The following is a 22,005-nucleotide window of genomic DNA, read 5'->3' on the forward strand; positions in this document are numbered from 1 at the left end:
AATGAACTAACAAAGAAAATCCCACATTGGTGTCGAGAAAGAACTAACTAACCCGCGAAAGTCAGTATCGATCTCCCCACACTTAAAGATTGCACCATCCTCGGTGCCTGCAAAGATGTGCAAGTGGACGGGTTGCTCTAACTGACACTTTTTCTCCAAAGATTGTGCAGATGAACTTGTTGGTTGTCCCATTGAGAAGCTTTCCCTTTCCCTTCTCGGTGGCCATCCTGAAAGAAGAGAAAAAGGAATAAAAGTAACCCAGAAACAAAGATAAGGAAACAAATAAAATATGGGTGGGTTGATGCCAAATAATGAGGGTCTCAATTACATGGTAGCTACAACATGCAAGTGAGAAAACAATAGAAGCAAATGGCATATGATTAGTGCAAAAATTGCAATAATGGGTGAGAGAGTATGGGTAATGAAAGATAATAAAAGTGCACATCAATGCAAATGGAAAACAAATGTCATAAAAGATTAGCATTGACATCTAAATAATATTACCCAACAATGGAAACAAGTCATGAAGCACCAAAAGAAAGCAAGAAGAATGCAATAGTAGAATAAGAACATTTAACACCAATAGAAAAATAATAAACATAGAAAAGAAAATAAAAACATGCATGAAGTTAAAATGCAATGAGTGAAAGTATGTAAATGAAATGAGGAAAAGAAGATGAGAGGGAAAAGGGAGGAGATGAAAGTAGGAAAGGAAGAGGAAAGAATGAGAAAGGAGAGAGAAAAGTAGAAGAATGGAGTCTGCGAAGCGACGCGTAAGTGTCGCCCACGCGTATGCGTGGGTGTGCAAAAGAAGAGGCGACGCGTAAGCGTCGTCCACGCTTACGCGTGGCTGAGCCAGAATCCAAGTGACGCGTATGCGTCGGTCACACGTACGCGTGACCACTGATTGTGCTAAAAGCAATTTACCAGCACCAAGGCAGCACAACTCTCGGCCAAATCACCCATTGACGCCGATTTTGCATTCACGTATATGCGTCGCTAACGCTTACGCATAGGTTAACTAAAATACGGGTGACGTGCACGCGTCGCCCACGCATACGCGTGGGTTGGCTCGTGCGCAAGGCACTCTTCTTGCACAGCTCCCGCGTAACCTTCTGAAGGTTTTAGCTTCGCATGTGACGCGTGCGCGTGGTTCACACTCACATGTGGAACGTATTTTTCTCTCTTTTTTTATATGCAGATGCAAATGCAGACTATATGCAGTAATAATTAGAAGAGTCACTAAATAAAGCTAAGAAAAGAGAAAGGAATGATTATACCATGGTTGGTTGTCTCCTACCTAGCACTTTTAGTTATTGTCCTTAAGTTGGACATTTGGCGAGCTCCTTGTCATGGTGGCTTCTGCTTGTACTGATCCAGGAATCCCCACAAATGTTTGTACTTCCAATAGGCTTTGGGATCCCAAACTAGGCGTAAAGAGCCTTCAAGCAAGTTAAAGTAGGTGACAAGCCCCCAAAAGTATTGATTGCTGGAATGAATTCCGGGGTCCCAGACCTTGCTTTTGCACCCATCTTCTTGTTGATCATCATTTTTCCAACCGGGTGGCAAGTAATCTGAATTCTCACTGAAGCAGCCAAACAACTTCCTAGACCCATTCAATTAAGCACTACACCAACCTTTGCATTTCAACTTGGAGCATACAACCATATTGAACCTTGCCTGACAACTCTTACCACTAACCATCTTCCTCTTGCTCTTAATGCCACAAAGAGCTCTAAGTTGACCATCCGTCTCCAGTAGCCCATATTCAAGTGGGAAAATAAAGGTTAAGGATAGGAATTTTACCCACTTGAATGTTGTATTGGATGGTAATGGCCTTGGGAGAGGTGTTTCTAGTGATCTTGCAAGTTCCATTCCCTTGTGTTCTCCCTGGATAACTTCCACCTCTTTGCAAGATTCTTCAATATCAACCTCTTCCTCTTGGTAGCTTTCTTCCAATTCAATCTTTTCTTTATTGCTTACCAAGGGCATGGGGGGTTGTGCTTCTTCTTCATTAATCTCCATCTCTTGATTAACCTCTTCAAAGTCTTCAACCATGATATGCCTTGGAGGTTGTACACCCTCCTCAACATCAACATCAGACACCTTGGAAGGAGGCTCTATGACTGGACTTTCCCATGGAGGTTCCACATCTCCCAGGTCTTCAACTACTTCCTCCTCTTCAATACTTACTGCTTCGTCCAGTTGTTTTAGTATAAAATCATACTCCTCCTTAATGATTTCCTTTCCATGACAACTTTCTTCAGCTACCCCTTCATCTTCAAGGGTCTCCTCTACCTCCATATTTTGGGCCGCATCTTGCTCCTTTGGAAATAAGGCCGCGTGTAACCGATCCATTGCGACCCTAAGGTGATCCCTTTTCTCTTGTTCCATGTCACTAGCATAATTGGGATCGTGTTGCTCTTGGGTTGATGGATATGGGTATTCTTGCATAGAGGGTGGTGATGCAGTGAAACTTGAGGGTTAAATATTGGAGGTATAGGGTTGGTCCATGCGGGATATAAGATTTTGGAGTTTAGAGGTGAGACCAATGAGAGAGGTAAGTGTGTTCTCCATGGAGGTTTGGGGTGGATAGGAGGGTTCATTTATTGGGAGAAAGGGCTCATAATACAGAGGTGGTTCCTCTTGATAAGGATATGGAGATTGTGTATATTGAGGTGGTGGTTGATGAGCGGATATTTTATACGCTTTTTGGGGGTAATTTCATATAGATTTTAGTATGTTTTAGTTAGTTTTTAGTATATTTTTATTAGTTTTTAGGCAAAATTCATATTTCTGGACTTTACTATGAGTTTGTGTGATTTTTTATGATTTTAGGTATTTTCTGGTTGAAATTGAGGGAGCTGAGCAAAAATCTGATTCAGGCTGAAAAAGGACTACTGATGCTGTTGGATTCAAACCTCCCTACACTCGGAATGGATTTTTTGGAGCTAGAGAAGTCCAATTGGCACGCTTCTAATTGGGTTGGAAAGTAGACATCCGGGGCTTTCCAGAAATATATAATAGTCCATACTTTGCACGAAGATAACCGACGTAAACTGGCGTTTAACGCTAGTTCCATGTTGCATTCTGGTGTTGAAAGCCAAAAACAGGTTGCAAGTTGGAGTTAAACCGCAGAAACAGGTTACAACTTGACGTTTAACTCCTGAAACAGCCCAGGCACGTGAGAAGCTCAAGTCTCAGCACCAGCACACACCAAGTGGGCCCCATAAGTGGATTTCTGCACTATCTATCTTAGTTTACTCATTTTCTATAAACCTAGGTTACTAGTTTAGTATTTAAACAACTTTTAGAGACTTATTTTCGATCTCATGATATTTTTAGATCTAAACTTTGTATTCTCTAACGGCATGAGTCTCTAAACTCCATTGCTGGGGTTGAGGAGCTCTGCAACGTCTCGATGAATTAATTCAATTATTTCTGTTTTCTATTCAAACACGCTTGTTTCTCTTTAAAATGTTCATTCGTACTTAACCATGATGAAGGTGATGATCCGTGACATTCATCACTATTCTCAATCTATGAACGCGTGCCTGACAACCACCTCTGTTCTACCTTCGATTGAATGAATATCTCTTGAATTCCTTAATCAGAATCTTCGTGGTATAAGCTAGAATCCATTGGCAGCATCCTTGAGAATCCGGAAAGTCTAAACCTTGTATGTGGTATTCCGAGTACGATTCAGGGATTGGATGACTGTGACAAGCCTCAAACTCGCGAGTGTTGGGCGTAGTGATAGATGCAAAAGGATCAATGGATCCTATTCCGACATGATCGAGAACCGACAGATGATTAGACATGCGGTGACAGCGTATTTGGACCATTTTCACTGAGAGGATGGATGGTAGCCATTGACAACGGTGATCCACCAACACACAGCTTGCTATAGAAGGAATCTTGCGTGCGTGAAGAAGATGACAGTAGGAAAGCAGAGATTCAGAAGACAAAGCATCTCCAAAACTCCAACACATTCTCTATTACAGCGTAACCATTACTCTTTTCATGCTCTTTCACTTTTTACAACTGAAACTAAAGAACCCTATCGGTATCCTAACTAAGAATAATAAGATAACCATAGCTTGCTTCAAGCCAACAATCTCTGTGGGATCGACCCTTACTCACTGGTGGACGAAATTGTGATCCATATTCTTTTATATTTGTATGAAATCATTATTATGGCACCAGTTGAATTCACAACTCCGTTCAACTAATCAGCAAGTGTACTGGGTCGTCCAAGTAATAAACCTTACGTGAGTAAGGGTCGATCCCACAGAGATTGTTGGTATGAAGCAAGCTATGGTCACCTTGTAAATCTCAGTTAGGCAGATTAAATTGGTTTATGGTTTCGAAAATAGAAATAAGAAAATAGAAGAAATAATAAAAGGGATAGGATACTTATGCAGATTCATTGGTGGGAATTTCAGATAAGCGAATGGAGATACTGTATGGCTCAAGAACGCCTACTTTCCTATTGGTTCAACTCAATCCTTCTTACTCCTTTCCATGGCAAGCTGTGTATAGGGGTTCACCGTTCGACGATGGCTACTTTGTATCCTCTCTGGAAAATGGTCCTCTGCGGCTGTCACTCGCATGGCTAATTGATGACAAGTCATCTTAGCCTAGTTTCACTAGTCTTTTTCTTTTGTTTTCCCTTGAATTATGCACTTTCTTGAGGTCTAAGCAAGCCAATTTGGGTAGATTTTCAAGCTTCCTTTGATTTAATCAACCATAGATGAATTAATGCAATTTCATGAGGTTTTATGCTATAATTGTTGCATATTATGATAGATTGAATATCTCATGATCTTGAGCATAGCTTTGATGTGTTTGGTTGATTAATGATAGGTGAAGAAAGCTTGGAGAAAGGTTGAAGCAAGAAGGAATGGCTAGGAGCAAAGAGAGGGCAATGGAATAAGTGAAAATGAACCAGGAAGCAAAAAGCTTGACCAAAAGTTAGCCTCAAACTTTTGCACAAACTTTTGGGTGAAAAGTTAGCCCCAACGTTAGCCTCCAACTTTTGGGCTAACGTTGGCACATGAGAATTTCTCCCTGGGGCACCAAAAGTTTGCGCCAACGTTAGCCTCCAACTTTTGGGCTAACGTTGGCACATGAAGAATACACCCTTGGAGCAAAAGTTTGCGCCAACGTTAGCCTCTAACTTTTGGGCTAACATTGGCGCATGAAAATCAAAGAGGGATGAGCAAAAGTTTGCGCCAACGTTAGCCTCTAACTTTTGGGCTAACGTTGGCGCCATAAGTTTACAAGAGGAGGCCAACGTTGGAGCAAAAGTTAGACCCCTAACTTTTGCCCCAACGTGGATAGCAGCAAAGCATGTCTACTGATATGAAAAGTTAGAGTAAAAGTTAGCCTCAAACTTTTACTCAAACTTTTACTCAAACTTTTGCAAAACTCCAACCCGGTTCAATTGGTTCACTTTGATTCCTCTCCAAACTCCAAGAGCAATCAACCAAGGCTTCTCTCAACCCAATTCCACCAAGAGCAAAGGCCCAATTCAAAGCTTGAAGATCATTTGAAGAAAGTGTATAAATAGGATAGAATTCAAGTTATTCAGGGAGCTTCCCTTTTTAGTTTTCATAGAGCTTTCTTTTCGGTTGGCATTGGGAGCTCACTTTTACATTCTAGCATTAGTGTTTTAAATTCAAGAGAATTGGGGAGGAGAATTGATCTCTTTTCTTCCTTGTTCTTGCCAAGCACTCTTTACTTTCCTTGCTTCGGATCTTAGGGAGAGAATTGAAGAAATTCTGTTTCAATCTCACCTTGGGATCTTGTTTAATTTTCTGCTTAATTGAATTTCAGTTTCGGTTACTTGCTTCTTCATCTAATCTCTTTGCAATTTACAATTTCCTTGCAATTATTCTTGTTGGATCTAGGAAGGCATTGAGATCTAGACTTGGTTTTCTAGTCTCTTGGGTCCTGAGATCCGGATTTCCCATTTACCACTCCCTGTTTAATGTTTCCATGCTCATTTACTTTTTTGTTTAAGATCCGGTTTGATCCAAGCCATTCTCTAATTCTCTGCTTGTTGCAATTTTACTTTTCCTTGTTTAATTTCTGCAAATCCAACTCCCAATTCCCTTTACAATTCATGCCATTTACATTTCTTGCATTTTAAGATTTTGCAATTTACATTTCTTGCGTTCTAAGTTTCCGCCATTTAATTTCTTGTTCTTTAAGATTCAGCACTTTAACTCCTGTTCTCTTTAATTTCATGCCAATTACCCATTCCCTTTACTTTCTATGCAATTTAAATTCTGCAAATCACAAATCACTCAACCAAATCTTGATTCGCTTGACTAAATCAACCACTAAACTAAAATTGCTTAATCCTTCAATCCCTGTGGGATCGACCTCACTCCCGTGAGTTATTATTACTTGATGCGACCCGGTGCACTTGCCGGTGAGTTTTGTGTCGGATCGTTTTCCGCACATCACTAATCATCTGGAGGCATCACACTGGCCGAAGGCTACATCCCATCCTCGCAGTGAAAACTACGCTCACGCGCTCTGTCACAGCACGGCTAATCACTGGTTGGTTCCCGCTCCTACTGGAATAGAATCCCTTGATTCTTTTGCGTCTGTCACTAACGCCCAGCACTTGCGAGTCTAAAGCACGTCACAGTCATTCATTACCGGAATCCTACTCGGAATACCACAGACAAGGTTAGACTTTCTGGATTCCCAGGATCCTACTCAGAATACCACAGACAAGGTGAGACTTTTTGGATCCTCATAATGCCGCCATCTATCTAGCTTATACCACGAAGATTCTGTTGGGGAATCTAAGAGATACACATTCAAGCTCTATTGCATGTAGAACGGAGGTGGTTGTCAATCACATGCGTTCATAGGGGAGAATGATGATGAGCGTCACATAATCATCACATTCATCATGTTCTTGGGTACGAATGAATATCTTGGAATAAGAATAAGAGAGAATTGAATGGAATAAAATAGAATTGCATTAATACTTGAGGTACAGCAGAGCTCCACACCCTTAATCTATGGTGTGCAAAAACTCCACCGTTGAAAATACATAAGTAAGAGGTTCAGGCATGGCCGAATGGCCAGCCCCCATGATCTGAGAACTAATCGTCCCAAGATGTCTAATACATTAGTTAAATGTTCTATTTATAATAAACTAGCTCCTAGGGTTTACATGAGTAAGTGATTGATGCATAAATGATAGCTACGATTTTAGGAAATTGCACGATCGGCAAAAATTCCTTCTGGCAAGTGCACCGGTTATCGTCAAGTAAAAACTCACAATAGAGTGAGGTCGAATCCCACAAGGATTGGTTGAGTGAGCAATTCGGATTAGAAGTGTCTTCTAGTTGAGCGGAATCAAGATTTAGATGAGAATTGCGGAATGTAAAATTGGCGGGAAACGTAAATGGCAAGAAATTGAAATTGCGGAATCTTAAATTGCATGAATTAAAGAGCGAGAAGCTAAATTGCGGAAATTAAAAAGGGATAGGGGTGATTGCATGAATTTAATTGTGGAATGTAAAGAGAGGTGGTAGATCAGAAATGGGGAATTCATTGGGTTTCAGGAGATATTGAGATCTCCGAGTCAAAACATTTTTATCCCTTCCTCAACCAATGCATTCATTAAATTTTGCTTGGCAATCTTATATGATTGGATCCCAATCCCTTGGCTCACCAATTCTCTCTAAAAACAAACAAATTCCCAATCCCTTGGTTTAAATGTTCATAAGAAGAGATGACGCTCGATCACTGATTATACCACACAGTTTCATGAACCACAATTTGGTAGGATTACATGTCACAATATCCATCCAAACCCCAATCCAATTCACTGTGAGAAAGCTTCTCTAGCATGAATCCTCCATTCCTTTCCCAAGGTTCCGAAGGATTCCAATTATGGATAGTTTCTTTCCCAAGACAACTAACCAATGGAATTAGATCGAGAAGCTTTCTAACAAAATTTAAGACAAAAGATTGAAGAAGAAGATAAAAACTATTATTGATTCATTGAATTACAATAGAGCTCCCTAACCCAATGAAAGGGGGTTTAGTGAGTCATAGCTCTGAATTCAATTACAAAAAGTATGAAAACTAGAAAAATGATCCCCCAAAGTCCTCTTACTAACTTAAATTCTATCCTATTTATACACTTTCTAAATTGAGCTTCTGTTGTGTTTCTTGGGCTTTGAGGCCTTTCCCTGATTTCCTTTTGCTTTGGGTTTATGATCCATAATCCTGATGAGGCTGCTGATCCAATTCTGTAACATTCATTGAGCCAACTTAGTGATAATCAAGTAATGACACATGACTCAACAAATTGAAATTCCAGACTCATCAATTCTTCAGGCCCAATCCCATAAACCATGATATTCAATTGGGTTTCATACCAGAATATGTTTAAGTTAATGATTGTGCTCAAATGCTAACTTAAACTGCAATATCTTTGGCCCAGAAACCTTTTCAAATAGTGGCGTTTAAGTTGCAGTTTAAGCTTAAACTGTAACTTAAACGCCAGACACTTCCAGGAGGTAAAGTAGTCGAACACGTTTAAGCTTCAGTTTAAGGTTAAACTGAAGCTTAAACGTGGAAATGGAAGAAGGCAACCCTGGAGTGTGGAATTGTCGAACACGTTTAAGCTTCAGTTTAAGGTTAAACTGAAGCTTAAACGTGGAAATGAAGAAAGCAACCCTGGAGGAAAATGGTCGAACACGTTTAAGCTCCAGTTTAAGGTTAAACTGGAGCTTAAACGTGGAAATGGCTCCCTAGTGCATTTCCCATTTCTGGCGTTTAACTTCCAGTTTAAGGTTAAACTGGAGGTTAAACGCCACTTTCAGCTTTTCCGCAGCTTTCATGATTTTGGCGTTTAAGCTCCAGTTTAAGCTCAAACTGGAGCTTAAACTGGAACTTAAACTGGAGCTTAAACTCCACATGTGATATTCATGCTTCCTTTATTGATTTTGTTGCTTCCTTGCCTAACCTCTTCTTCCCTGGAATCATCCAAACAACTGCATCAAAGTCTTGACAAAATTTCATGAGAAATCTTCCATTCATAGCATTCAAGTAATATAACTAATAACTCATGGAATTTGCATCAGAATCATACTGTTTGGATGGTTCATTGCTTTGTTATTCATTTAACCATTCTTGGTTACTTTAAGCTCAAGAAAATGCATAAAACAACTAAAACTAACAGAAAAATGCTAGTGAAACTAGCCTAAGATGCCTTGGCATCACAACACCAAACTTAATACTTGCTTGTCCCTAAGCAAGTCCTGAGTTATTTGAGAAGAAAGTATGAAACAGAAAGCAATTACATTGGCTATATTAGCAAGCATTTGAAGTTCATCAGAAGGGTTTTATGCAGAAAGTTGCAGCATCACTTTTTCATTCTGATCAGGTAAGATTATCACTTTTTCATTGCATCCATCAAACACTGCTATGGCCTCTTGTTATTCTTATGTCCTTGGCACTTTTCCCTTCTTTGTTTTTCTTTTTCTTAGAGCTCCTTTGCTCCTTGTTTGCTCAGTGTCATATGTTGCACAAGCCTTTGGCATTTTCTTTTTCTTATCAGTGCACTACACATATCCACTACAGGCATTTTAGTTCACATTTCTTCTTGAGACCTTGGTGCCCAGCACCTCTTTGTGTGACTAAATGTTTTGTATTTAGGTTGCTCTTGATAATGGACTTTTGGTTGATAATCCCGGGTTAGTTAACCCAAGTTACCAAGTGTTGAAACACTCCTCAGAACCTATTCATCCAAGCATATCCTTAATACATAAACACCACAGGCATTTGTCTCAGAAGTTCAAACCATTGGTGCCTAGCTTATTTTCTCAATTTTTTTGCTTTTTGGTTGCCCTTTTTCAGTGGCTTTTTCTTCTTCTTTTTCTTTCTTTTTCATGGCCAAAGACATTTATTCATCAAGATCCATAGACAGTATTCAACTTCTACACAAAGATGATAATTCTACACTCAATTTCCAGTGATCTGACTAAACAATCAAGCATGCATACCACCACTTAATTCTACTTGATTTGTCACTAATTGAGGCCAAGTTACTTTTGTTCAAACTTTTCTTTTATTTTTGAAAACAGAACAAGCATGGCAAGCATTTGTTTAAGAAGGTGAAGTTATATCTAAACATCTAGGCATTCACTTTATTCAAAGCAGTAAACTAACACTCATACTAAAAACTTCACATTCCAGAAAGATTCAACAATTATAGTTTAAACTAGAACAAGCATGCTTTTGTTTGCCTTTTAAAGAATGGTCAAGGAACAACACCACCTTGTGAAATTTCTTGTTTTCTCCTTGTTGCCAGGAAACAATTTGATTTCTCCTTCCTCTCCTAGTTGTTGCTTCATGTTCTTTCTAAGATCCTTGTTTCCTTTCCTGCAAAGAGTGATGAAGTTGCTTGCTTCTCAAGCACTTGAGTGGTTAGCTCAACTATGTATGGGCAAGTGTCTGAGTCTTAAGTTGGTGTGTGAACACCAAACTTAGTCTCCTACTTACTCCTCTGCTCTTTGAATCCTTGAATTCTCCTTGGATTGAAGTTGCTGCTAAGGATTTTAAGCATTTCTGTGATTGCTTAGAATGGTTGTTCCTTTCATATAATTCAAAGGTTGTTGTGTTCAGTTGATCTGTATGGTGGAACACCAAACTTAGGGTCACACATTCCCCTTTGAATTTTTGATCCACGAATTCATTGTTTGGTGTGAAACACCAAACTTAATTCTTTGCAATGCACAGAAACTACTTCACCTTTTTATTAAAACAAATAAAAGAAACAGCAAAGGAGTATTACCTTAGGTTGGGTTGCCTCCCAACAAGCGCTTCTTCAACGTCATTAGCTTGACGGTCAGCTTCCTCAGTTGAGGTGATATTTAACCTTGTCCTTCTCCTCCACATCTCCCAAGTAATGTTTGAGTCTTTGACCATTCACAGTGAAGGTTCGTTGTGACTTTTCTTCCATGATTTCTACTTGTCCATATTGGGAGACCTTGGTGACAAGGAATGGTCCAGACCACCTTGATTTTAGCTTCCCTGGAAATAGCTTCAGCCTAGAATTGTAGAGCAATACTTTTTGTCCCTCTTCAAATTTCCTTGGGGCTATGTTGCTGTCATGCTTCTTCTTTGCTCTTTCTTTGTAAATTTTGGCATTCTCATAAGCTTCAGCTCTGAATTCTTCCGACTCTTGAATTTGCAACATCCTTCTTTCTCCAGCAGCTTTGCTATCCAAGTTCAAGAGTTTCAAGGCCCAGAATGCCTTGTGCTCCAACTCTAGTGGCAAATGGCAAGCTTTTCCATATACTAGTTGGTAAGGAGACATTCCAATTGGTGTTTTGAAAGCTGTCCTATATGCCCAAAGAGCATCATCTAGCTTAATCGACCAGTCCTTCCTTGAAGTTCCCACAGTCTTTTCCAGGATTCTTTTGAGTTCCCTATTAGATATTTCGGCTTGCCCACTTGTCTGTGGATGGTATGGTGTGGCTACCTTGTGTTTGACTCCATATTTTAGAAGCAATGCCTCTAATGGTTTGTTGCAGAAGTGGCTTCCTCCATCACTGATGATTGCTCTTGGAACCCCAAAACGGCAAAAAATGTGTTTTCTGAGGAAGTTCATGACTACCTTATTATCATTGGTTGGAGTTGCTATTGCTTCAACCCATTTGGAGACATAGTCTACTGCCACAAGAATGTAATTATTTGAGTTTGAGGTGGGAAAGGGTCCCATGAAATCTATCCCCCATACATCAAATAATTCAAGTTCCAGAATGAATTGTTGTGGCATTTCATTTCTTCTTGGCAAGTTCCCCGCTTTCTGACATTCATGGCAGTGCTTCACTAGTTCCTTTGCATCTTTGAAGATAGTGGGCCAATAAAAACCACACTGCAACACCTTAGCTGCTGTTCTTTCTCCTGCAAAATGTCCTCCATAAGTGGAGCCATGGCAGTCCCATAAGACTTCCCTTCCTTCTTCCTCTGATATGCATCTTCTGAGTATGCCATCCGAACATTTTTTGAACAAGTATGGTTCGTCCCAGATGAAGTATTTGGCATCATTTACCAATTTCTTCCTTTGATGCTTGTTAAATTCCAACGGCAAACTCCCAGTGGCCTTGAAGTTTGCTATGTCTGCAAACCAGGGTGCTTTGTGAATTACCATGAGTTGTTCATCAGGAAAGCACTCATTTATATGTGTGCTTTGTGTGCTTCCTTCTTCACATGGTATCCTTGATAAATGGTCTGCCACCTTGTTCTCTACACCCTTCTTGTCTTTGATTTCAATGTCAAATTCCTGCAACAAAAGAACCCATCTAATAAGTCTTGGTTTGGATTCTTGTTTAGCAAGTAAGTATTTTAAAGCTGAATGATCAGTGAAGACAATGACTTTAGATCCAATGAGATAGGATCTAAATTTGTCAAATGCAAAGACTATTGCCAAGAGTTCTTTTTCAGTAGTTGTGTAATTCCTTTGGTTGTCATTCAAGATTTTACTGGCATAATAAATCACATGTACCAAATTGTCTTTCCTTTGTCCTAACACTGCCCCAATAGCAAGGTCTGATGCATCACACATCAGTTCAAAAGGTAAGTTCCAATCAGGTGGGGCAATGATAGGTGCAGAGGAAAGTTTTTGCTTCAAAAGTTCATAGGCTAGCATGCAATTTTTATCAAATACAAAGGGTGTATCAGAGACAAGCAAGTTACTCAAAGGTTTGGCTATTTTAGAAAAGTCTCTAATAAACCTTCTGTAAAAGCCAGCGTGTCCCAAAAAACTCCTAACTGCCTTGACATTACTTGGTGGAGGTAGTTTTTCAATGAGTTCCACCTTAGCTCTGTCCACCTCAATACCTCTATTAGATATTTTGTGGCCAAGGACTATTCCTTCTGTGACCATGAAATGACACTTTTCCCAGTTTAATACTAGATTGGTCTCTTGGCATCTCTTAAGCACCAAGGCAAGGTGGTGTAGGCAGCTAGGAAAAGAATCTCCAAACACAGAAAAATCATCCATGAAAACCTCAATAAATTTTTCAATCATGTCCGAAAAAATGGACAGCATGCATCTTTGGAAGGTGGCAGGTGCATTGCACAATCCAAAGGGCATGCGTCTATAAGCAAAAACTCCATATGGACAAACAAATGATGTTTTCTCTTGATCTCTTGGATCAACTACTATCTGATTATAGCCTGAGTATCCATCCAGAAAGCAATAATAAGCATGTCCTGCAAGCCTTTCAAGCATCTGATCCATGAATGGGAGTGGGAAATGATCTTTTCTGGTGGCTTCATTGAGCTTCCTGTAGTCTATGCACATCCTCCACCCAGTGATAGTTCTTGTGGGTATGAGTTCATTCCTCTCATTTGGCACCACAGTTATGCCACCTTTCTTGGGAACTACATGGATGGGACTAACCCATGGGCTATCAGAAATGGGGTAGATTACCCCTGCCTGCCATAACTTCATGACCTCCTTTTGTACCACTTCTTTCATGACGGGATTCAATCTTCTCTGAGCTTGAATGGAGGGTCTAGCATCTTCTTCTAACAAGATTTTATGCATGCATATGGATGAACTTATCCTCTTCAAATCAGCTAGGGTCCATCCTATGGCATCTTGATGAGTTTGTAGCACTTTGATCAATTCTTCTTCCTGTTCTTTGCTCAGGGCAGAGCTAATAATAACAAGATGGATCTCATCACTACCCAAGTATGCATACTTGAGATTAGGGGGCAATGCTTTGAGCTCAGGTTTTGGTGCTTCCTTCTCTTCTTTCACTCTCTCTGGCATGCTTGGCATGGTTGTTTCAGCAGCCTTGATGTCACTAACTTCAATATCCTTGGTGAACTCCTCCTCTGCCACTTCCTTTGTTGTTTCCTCAAAGGTTTCTTGTACTACAATGTCCACTACATCCACCCTCATGCATTCCTTTAGTGATTCTGATGGATAGCTCATTGCCTTGAATACGTTAAACACCAATTGCTCATCATGTAGTCTAAGAGTGAGTTCACCCTTTTGGACATCTATGATGGCTCCAGCAGTAGCCAGGAAGGGTCTTCCCAGGATTATCGAAGCTTTGGCTTCTTCCTCCATATCTAACACCACAAAATCGGCAGGAAATATAAAATCTCCCACTTTCACCAACAAATCCTCAACTATCCCATGAGGGAATTTAAAAGTTCGATCTGCCAATTGGAGGGCCATTCTTGTTGGTTTGGCTTCCTCAATCTTCATTCTTCTCATCATTGTTAGAGACATCAAATTGATACTGGCCCCTAAGTCACACAAGGCCTTCTCCACCATGACTTCTCCTATGATGCAGGGGATTTGGAAACTGCCTGGATCCTTCAATTTCTGAGGCAATTTGTGTTGAATGATGGCACTGCATTCTTCAGTCAACAACACAGTTTCCTCATTTCTCCAGCTTCTCTTCTTGGTCATTAATTCCTTTAAGAATTTTGCATAGAGTGGCATTTGCTCTATTGCCTCAGCAAACGGAATGTTGATTTGAAGCTTCTTAAAAATCTCCAAGAATCTGGAGAATTGGCTATCCTTTTCACTTTTCATTAAACGTTGAGGATATGGTGCTTTGGGTGTATAAGGCTTCAGGACCTCTTTTTCTTTTTCTTTTGTTGCAGACGGTGTAAAAGATTGTCCCTGTTCCTTGTCTCCCACATTTTCCTTTGCTTCATCCACTGTGGTTTCCCTTGAGATCTCCTTTAGCTTCTTTCCACTTCTGAGGGTTATGGCCTTACATTCTTCCCTTGTAATAGCCTTGGCAGCATGAGAAACGCTAGGCCCAGGGGTTTGCTTAGACAAATACCCAATTTGATTTTCTAGCTTCTGGATGGCAGCTCCTTGGTTTTGCAAGTTAGAATTTACTTCTTCCTTAAAGGCTTTCAATTCGGTTATGTCTTGACTCATGTTTGCCAGCATTCCTTCTATCCTGTTCAATTGATTTTGAAATTGTTGGTTCGGATTAGGTTGGGCAGGTTGATTATTTTGGCCATGATATGGTGGTTGGGAGTAAGTGTTTTGAGTGGCTTGGTATGATCTTTGGTTGGAGTTTTGGTATGTGGAATTGTTATGTTGGTTGGGGTTGTAAGGTTTGTGGTTTTGTGGTTGGGTTTGCTGGTTTCCCCACCTAAAGTTTGGGTGGTTTTTCCAGCCTGGGTTGTAAGTGTTGGAATGTGGATCATATGGTTGCCTTTGTTGATTTCCCACATAATTGGCCTCTTCCCAATCACCTCCTTCATTGCTTACCTCCTCTTGATCTTGTGTGTGTATTGCAGCCACTTGATTTGTTTCTAATTTCCTAGTGAGCTCTGCTAGTTGCTTGGCAAACACCTTGTTTTGGGCTAGAATTGTATCAACATGGTTCAGCTCCATGACTCCCTTAGTTTTGTGTCTCTCTGAAGCATAGTAGTACTCATTCTCAGCCACTGTCTCAATCACTTCAATGGCTTCTTCCACAGTCTTTTTCCTATTCAATGAACCTCCTGATGAATGGTCTACAGCCTTCCTTGATTCATAAGAAAGTCCATCATAGAAAATATGCAATTGCACCCAGTCATGGAACATGTCTGGTGGGCATTTCCTTGTCAAATCCTTGAACCTCTCCCATGCCTCGTAGAGAGTTTCACCATCTTGTTGTCTAAAAGTCTGAACCTCAGATCGAAGCCTATTGACCTTTTGTGGGGGGTAGAAACGTGCCAGAAACTTGCTTTCCACCTCATCCCAGGTTGTTAGGCTCCCCCTTGGGAATGATTCCAGCCACTTAGCTGCCTTGTCCCTAAGTGAAAATGGGAATAAGAGCAGTTTATAGGCATCTTCCTGGACTCCATTGGACTTCACAGTGTCGCAAATTCTCAGGAATTTTGTGAGATGTTGGTTTGGATCTTCATTAGCACTCCCACCAAATGAACAATGATTCTCCACCAGTGATATTAGCTGTGGTTTGAGTTCAAAATTGTTGGCCTGAATGGGTGGTTTCTGAATGCTGCTACCACAATTCCCAGAGGTTGGGTTTATGTATGAACCAAGAACCCTCCTCTCGGGAATGGCATTGTTTCCATCAGCTCTCTCATGGTTGTGAACTTCTCTATCCATGTTGAGATCTAGAGCTTCCTCAAAATTGTCCTCAGATTCTCCTTCAGATTCTTCTTCTCCCAGTACTCTCTTCCCTCTTGCTTCCCTTCTAAGTTTATGAAGGGTCCTCTCTGGTTCGGTATATGGATGAGTTGATGTCTCTCCTCTCCTACCTGTCATACAAGAACACAGCACAGGCAACAAACAAGTGAAATACTCTTGGTTAATGAAAGAGTATGGTTAGAGCAGTTGAGGAATTAATTCAAATAGTTAGTGAGTCAGTGAGTTAGTTGCTTGAATTTAAAGGCATAAAGAAAGAAAGCAAATAACAGAGTGCAGAAATTAAAATTCAACAAGTAACTTGAACTGAATTAGCAAAACAAGAAAAATGCTCAATCTAGTTAACTTCCAATTTGAGAATTGTCAATCGAAAACCAAACCCCGGCAACGGTGCCATAAACTTGATAGCTACGATTTTAGGAAATTGCACGATCGGCAAAAATTCCTTCCGGCAAGTGCACCGGTTATCGTCAAGTAAAAACTCACAATAGAGTGAGGTCGAATCCCACAAGGATTGGTTGAGTGAGCAATTCGGATTAGAAGTGTGTTCTAGTTGAGCGGAATCAAGATTTAGATGAGAATTGCGGAATGTAAAATTGGCGGGAAATGTAAATGGCAAGAAATTGAAATTGCGGAATCTTAAATTGCATGAATTAAAGAGCAAGAAGCTAAATTGCGGAAATTAAAAAGGGATAGGGGTGATTGCATGAATTTAATTGTGGAATGTAAAGAGAGGTGGTAGATCAGAAATGGGGAATTCATTGGGTTTCAGGAGATATTGAGATCTCCGAATCAAAACATTTTTATCCCTTCCTCAACCAATGCATTCATTAAATTTTGCTTGGCAATCTTATATGATTGGATCCCAATCCCTTGGCTCACCAATTCTCTCTAAAAACAAACAAATTCCCAATCCCTTGGTTTAAATGTTCATAAGAAGAGATGACGCTCGATCACTGATTATACCACACAGTTTCATGAACCACAATTTGGTAGGATTACATGTCACAATATCCATCCAAACCCCAATCCAATTCACTGTCAGAAAGCTTCTCTAGCATGAATCCTCCATTCCTTTCCCAAGGTTCCGAAGGATTCCAATTATGGATAGTTTCTTTCCCAAGACAACTAACCAATGGAATTAGATCGAGAAGCTTTCTAACAAAATTTAAGAGAAAAGATTGAAGAAGAAGATAAAAACTATTATTGATTCATTGAATTACAATAGAGCTCCCTAACCCAATGAAAGGGGGTTTAGTGAGTCATAGCTCTGAATTCAATTACAAAAAGTATGAAAACTAGAAAAATGATCCCCCAAAGTCCTCTTACTAACTTAAATTCTATCCTATTTATACACTTTCTAAATTGAGCTTCTGTTGTGTTTCTTGGGCTTTGAGGCCTTTCCCTGATTTCCTTTTGCTTTGGGTTTATGATCCATAATCCTGATGAGGCTGCTGATCCAATTCTGTAACATTCATTGAGCCAACTTAGTGATAATCAAGTAATGACACATGACTCAACAAATTGAAATTCCAGACTCATCAATTCTTCAGGCCCAATCCCATAAACCATGATATTCAATTGGGTTTCATACCAGAATATGTTTAAGTTAATGATTGTGCTCAAATGCTAACTTAAACTGCAATATCTTTGGCCCAGAAACCTTTTCAAATAGTGGCGTTTAAGTTGCAGTTTAAGCTTAAATTGCAACTTAAACGCCAGACACTTCCAGGAGGTAAAGTAGTCGAACACGTTTAAGCTTCAGTTTAAGGTTAAATTGAAGCTTAAACGTGGAAATGGAAGAAGGCAACCCTGGAGTGTGGAATTGTCGAACACGTTTAAGCTTCAGTTTAAGGTTAAACTGAAGCTTAAACGTGGAAATGAAGAAAGCAACCCTGGAGGAAAATGGTCGAACACGTTTAAGCTCCAGTTTAAGGTTAAACTGGAGCTTAAACGTGGAAATGAAGAAAGCAACCCTGGAGTGTGAATTTTGGTCGAACACGTTTAAGCTCCAGTTTAAGGTTAAACTGGAGCTTAAACGTGGAAATGGCTCCCTGGTGCATTTCCCATTTCTAGCGTTTAACTTCCAGTTTAAGGTTAAACTGGAGGTTAAACGCCACTTTCAGCTTTTCCTCAGCTTTCATGATTTTGGCGTTTAAGCTCCAGTTTAAGCTTAAACTGGAGCTTAAACTGGTGCTTAAACTGGAACTTGAACTGGAGCTTAAACTCCACATGTGATATTCAAGCTTCCTTTATTGATTTTGTTGCTTCCTTGCCTAACCTCTTCTTCCCTGAAATCATCCAAACAACTGCATCAAAGTCTTGACAAAATTCCATGAGAAATCTTCCATTCATAGCATTCAAGTAATATAACTAATAACTCATGGAATTTGCATCAAAATCATACTGTTTGGATGGTTCATTGCTTTGTTATTCATTTAACCATTCTTGGTTACTTTAAGCTCAAGAAAATGCATAAAACAACTAAAACTAACAGAAAAATGCTAGTGAAACTAGCCTAAGATGCCTTGGCATCAATAAATCCACTTCCGGGGCCCACTTGGTGTATGCTTGGGCTGAGCTTGATCAATCCACGAGCTGAGGCTTCTCTTGGAGTTGAACTCCGAGTTATGACGTGTTTTGGGCGTTCAACTCCGGATCATGACGTTTTTCTGGCGTTTAACTCCAGACAGCAGCAGGTACTTGGCGTTCAACGCCAAGTTACGTCGTCAATTTCCGAATAAAGTATGGACTATTATAAATTGCTGGAAAGCCCTGGATGTCTACTTTCCAACGCCATTGAGAGCGCACCAATTGGAGTTCTGTAGCTCCAGAAAATCCATTTCGAGTGCAGGGAGGTCAGATTCCAACAGCATCAGCAGTCCTTTTGTCAGCCTTTTTCAGAGTTGTGCTCAAGTCCCTCAATTTCAGCCAGAAATTACCTGAAATTACAGAAAAACAGACAAACTCATAGTAAAGTCCAGAAATGTGAATTTAACATAAAAACTAATGAAAACATCCCTAAAAGTAGCTTAAACTTACTAAAAACTACCTAAAAACAATGCCAAAAAGCGTATAAATTATCCGCTCATCACAACACCAAACTTAAATTGTTGCTTGTCCCCAAGCAACTGAAAATCAATTAGGATAAAAAGAAGAGAATATACTGTAAATTCCAAAATATCAATGAATATTAATTATAATTAGATGAGCGGGACTTGTAGCTTTTTGCTTCTGAACAGTTTTGGCATCTCACTTTTTCCTTTGAAGTTTAGAATGATTAGCTTCTCTAGGAACTTTAGAATTTTGGATAGTGTTATTGACTTTCCTAGTTAAGCATGTTGATTCTTGAACACAGCTACTTATGAGTCTTGGCCGTGGCCCTAAGCATTTTGTTTTCCAGTATTACCACCGGATACATAAATGCCACAGACACATAACTGGGTGAACCTTTTCAGATTGTGACTCAGCTTTGCTAGAGTCCCCAATTAGTGGTGTCCAGAGCTCTTAAGCACACTCTTTTTGCTTTGGATCACGACTTTAACCACTCAGTCTCAAGCTTTTCACTTGGACCTTCATGACATAAGCACATGGTTAGGGACAGCTTGATTTAGCCGCTTAGGCCTGGATTTTTTTTTATTTCCTTGGGCCCTCCTATCCATTAATGCTCAAAGCCTTGGATCCTTTTTACCCTTGCCTTTTGGTTTTAAGGGCTATTGGCTTTTTCTGCTTGCTTTTTCTTTTTCTTTCTATTTTTTTTTGCCAATTTTTTTTTCACAAGCTTTTGCTTTTTCACTGCTTTTTCTTGCTTCAAGAATCAATTTCATGATTTTTCAGATCATCAATAACATTTCTCTTTGTTCATCATTCTTTCAAGAGCCAACAATTTTAACATTCATAAACAACAAGATCAAAAGACATATGCACTGTTCAAGCATTCATTCAGAAAACAAAAAGTATTGTCACCACATCAATATAATTAAACTAAATTCAAGGATGAGTGCGAAATTCATGTACTTCTTGTTCTTTTGAATTAAAACATTTTTCATTTAAGAGAGGTGAAGGATTAATAGATTTTATTCATAGCTTTAAGGCATGGTTACATACTAATGATCATGAAGTAAAGACACAAAACATAGATAAACACAACATAAAAAACCGAAAAGCAGAAAGAAATAAGAACAAGGAATGAATCCACCTGAGTGAGGGTGGCGCCTTCTTGAAGGTCCAATGGTGCTCTTTGAGCTCCTCTATATCTCTTCCTTGCTTCTGTTGAATGATTCCTAGTAATTTTGGTGTTTCTACCCTTAGTTACTTCCAATATTTTTGTGGAGGACAACTTATCCCCTGAGGTATCTCAGGGATCTCTTGATTTGCAGCCACATGTTCTACCACTGAGCTATGAAGGCTTTATATGAGTCTTTCCATCTCCCATGACTCAGAGGTTTCTCTGGCCTTAGGTGCCATTAATGGTAATGGAAAAGCAAAAAAAAGCTATGCTTTTACCACACCAAACTTAAAATATTGCTCGCCCTCGAGCAAGAGAAGAAAGAAAAGATGATGAAGAAGAAGAAGATATGGAGGAGATGGAGGGATGTGTGTATTCGGCTATATGGGTGGGTTTGGGTGGGAAAGAGTGGATAGAAGTGAGTGGTGAATGAAAAACAGAAGGGATGACCATGAATGGAGAGAGAGAGGGCGAGGTAGATGGGGATCCTGTGGGGTCCACAGATCCTGAGGTGATCCTGTGGGGTCCACAGATCCTGAGGTGATCCTGTGGGGTCCACAGATCCTGAGGTGTCAAGGAATTCCATCCCTGCACCAAATAGGCATGTAAAAATGCCTTTCCACACCATTCTGGCATTTAAACGCCGTGTGGTGCACATTCTGGGCGTTCAACACCCATGTAGAGCATGCTTCTGGCGTTGAACGCCAGTTTCATGCTTGTTACTGGCGTTCAGCGCCAGCTTTTCTTCTCTGGGCACATTCCTGGCGTTCAGCGCCAGAATGTTGCTTGTTTCTGGCGTTCAGCGCCAGAATGATGCTCTGTTCTGGCGTTGAACGCCGGCCAGATGCATCTTACTGGCGTTGAACGCCAGCCTGTGCGTCCTCCAGGGTGTGAATTTTTTTCTTCTGCTGTTTTTGATTCTGTTTTTAATTTTTATGATTTTTTCATGATTCCTCATAATCATGTACCTAATAAAACACAAAATAACAATAAAATAAAATAAAATAAAAATTAGATAAATAAAATTGGGTTGCCTCCCAACAAGCGCTTCTTTAATGTCAATAGCTTGACAGTGGCTCTCATGGAGCCACAAGGTGATCAGGTCAATGTTGTATAGTTGCCAACACCAAACTTAGAGTTTGGATATGGGGTCTTGACACCAAACTTAGAGTTTGGTTGTAGCCTCACAACACCAAACTTAGAGTTTGACTGTGTGGGCTCTTCTTGACTCTGAACTGAGAGAAGCTCTTCATGCTTACTCTCTTTTGTCACAGAGGGATGGCCATGTGCCTTAAACACAAGGTATTCCCCATTCAATTGAAGGACTAATTCACCTCTGTTGACATCTATCACAGCTCCTGCTGTGGCTAGGAAAGGTCTTCCAAGGATGATGCAATCATTCTCTTCCTTCCTAGTGTCTAAGATTATGAAATCAGCAGGGATGTAAAGGCCTTCAACCTTTACTAACACGTCCTCTACTATTCCATAAGCTTGTCTCAATGACTTGTATGCCAATTGTAATGAAAATAAGGCAGGTTGTACCTCAATGATCCCCAGCTTCTCCATTACAGAGAGTGGCATAAGATTTATCCCT

General features: G+C 40.0%; 1 protein-coding gene and 1 non-coding gene across 2 annotated transcripts; one reads left to right on the plus strand and one right to left on the minus strand.

Annotated features, from left to right (window-relative positions):
* Positions 1-11,874: 11,874 nt before the first annotated feature.
* LOC130966304 (uncharacterized) lies at positions 11,875-14,959 on the minus strand. The gene is made up of 3 exons (XM_057891093.1): positions 14,522-14,959; positions 13,612-13,993; positions 11,875-12,026 (listed from the first exon to the last, which is right to left on the minus strand). The coding sequence occupies exons 1-3, from the start codon at positions 14,957-14,959 to the stop codon at positions 11,875-11,877; spliced, it is 972 nt and encodes a 323-aa protein (XP_057747076.1).
* Positions 14,960-15,614: 655 nt separating this feature from the next.
* Positions 15,615-15,718, plus strand: LOC130972770 (small nucleolar RNA R71). The gene has a single exon (XR_009083933.1). It is a non-coding gene; the product is annotated as a small nucleolar RNA R71 (small nucleolar RNA).
* Positions 15,719-22,005: the final 6,287 nt, after the last annotated feature.

The sequence above is a fragment of the Arachis stenosperma genome, chromosome 3 (assembly GCF_014773155.1).
Source record: "Arachis stenosperma cultivar V10309 chromosome 3, arast.V10309.gnm1.PFL2, whole genome shotgun sequence".
Lineage (NCBI taxonomy): Eukaryota > Viridiplantae > Streptophyta > Magnoliopsida > Fabales > Fabaceae > Arachis > Arachis stenosperma.

Bases quoted from the DNA above. Each gene is read 5' to 3' on its own strand.
- LOC130966304 (XM_057891093.1), bottom strand. From the start codon at position 14,959: ATGAGTCAAGACATAACCGAATTGAAAGCCTTTAAGGAAGAAGTAAAT. The intron at 13,994-14,521 runs GCAATAGAGCAA...AACGTATTCAAG, and splicing joins TCAACATTCCGTTTGCTGAG to GCAATGAGCTATCCATCAGA. The intron at 12,027-13,611 runs GTTCATCCATAT...TGGCATACTCAG, and splicing joins AGCTGATTTGAAGAGGATAA to AAGATGCATATCAGAGGAAG.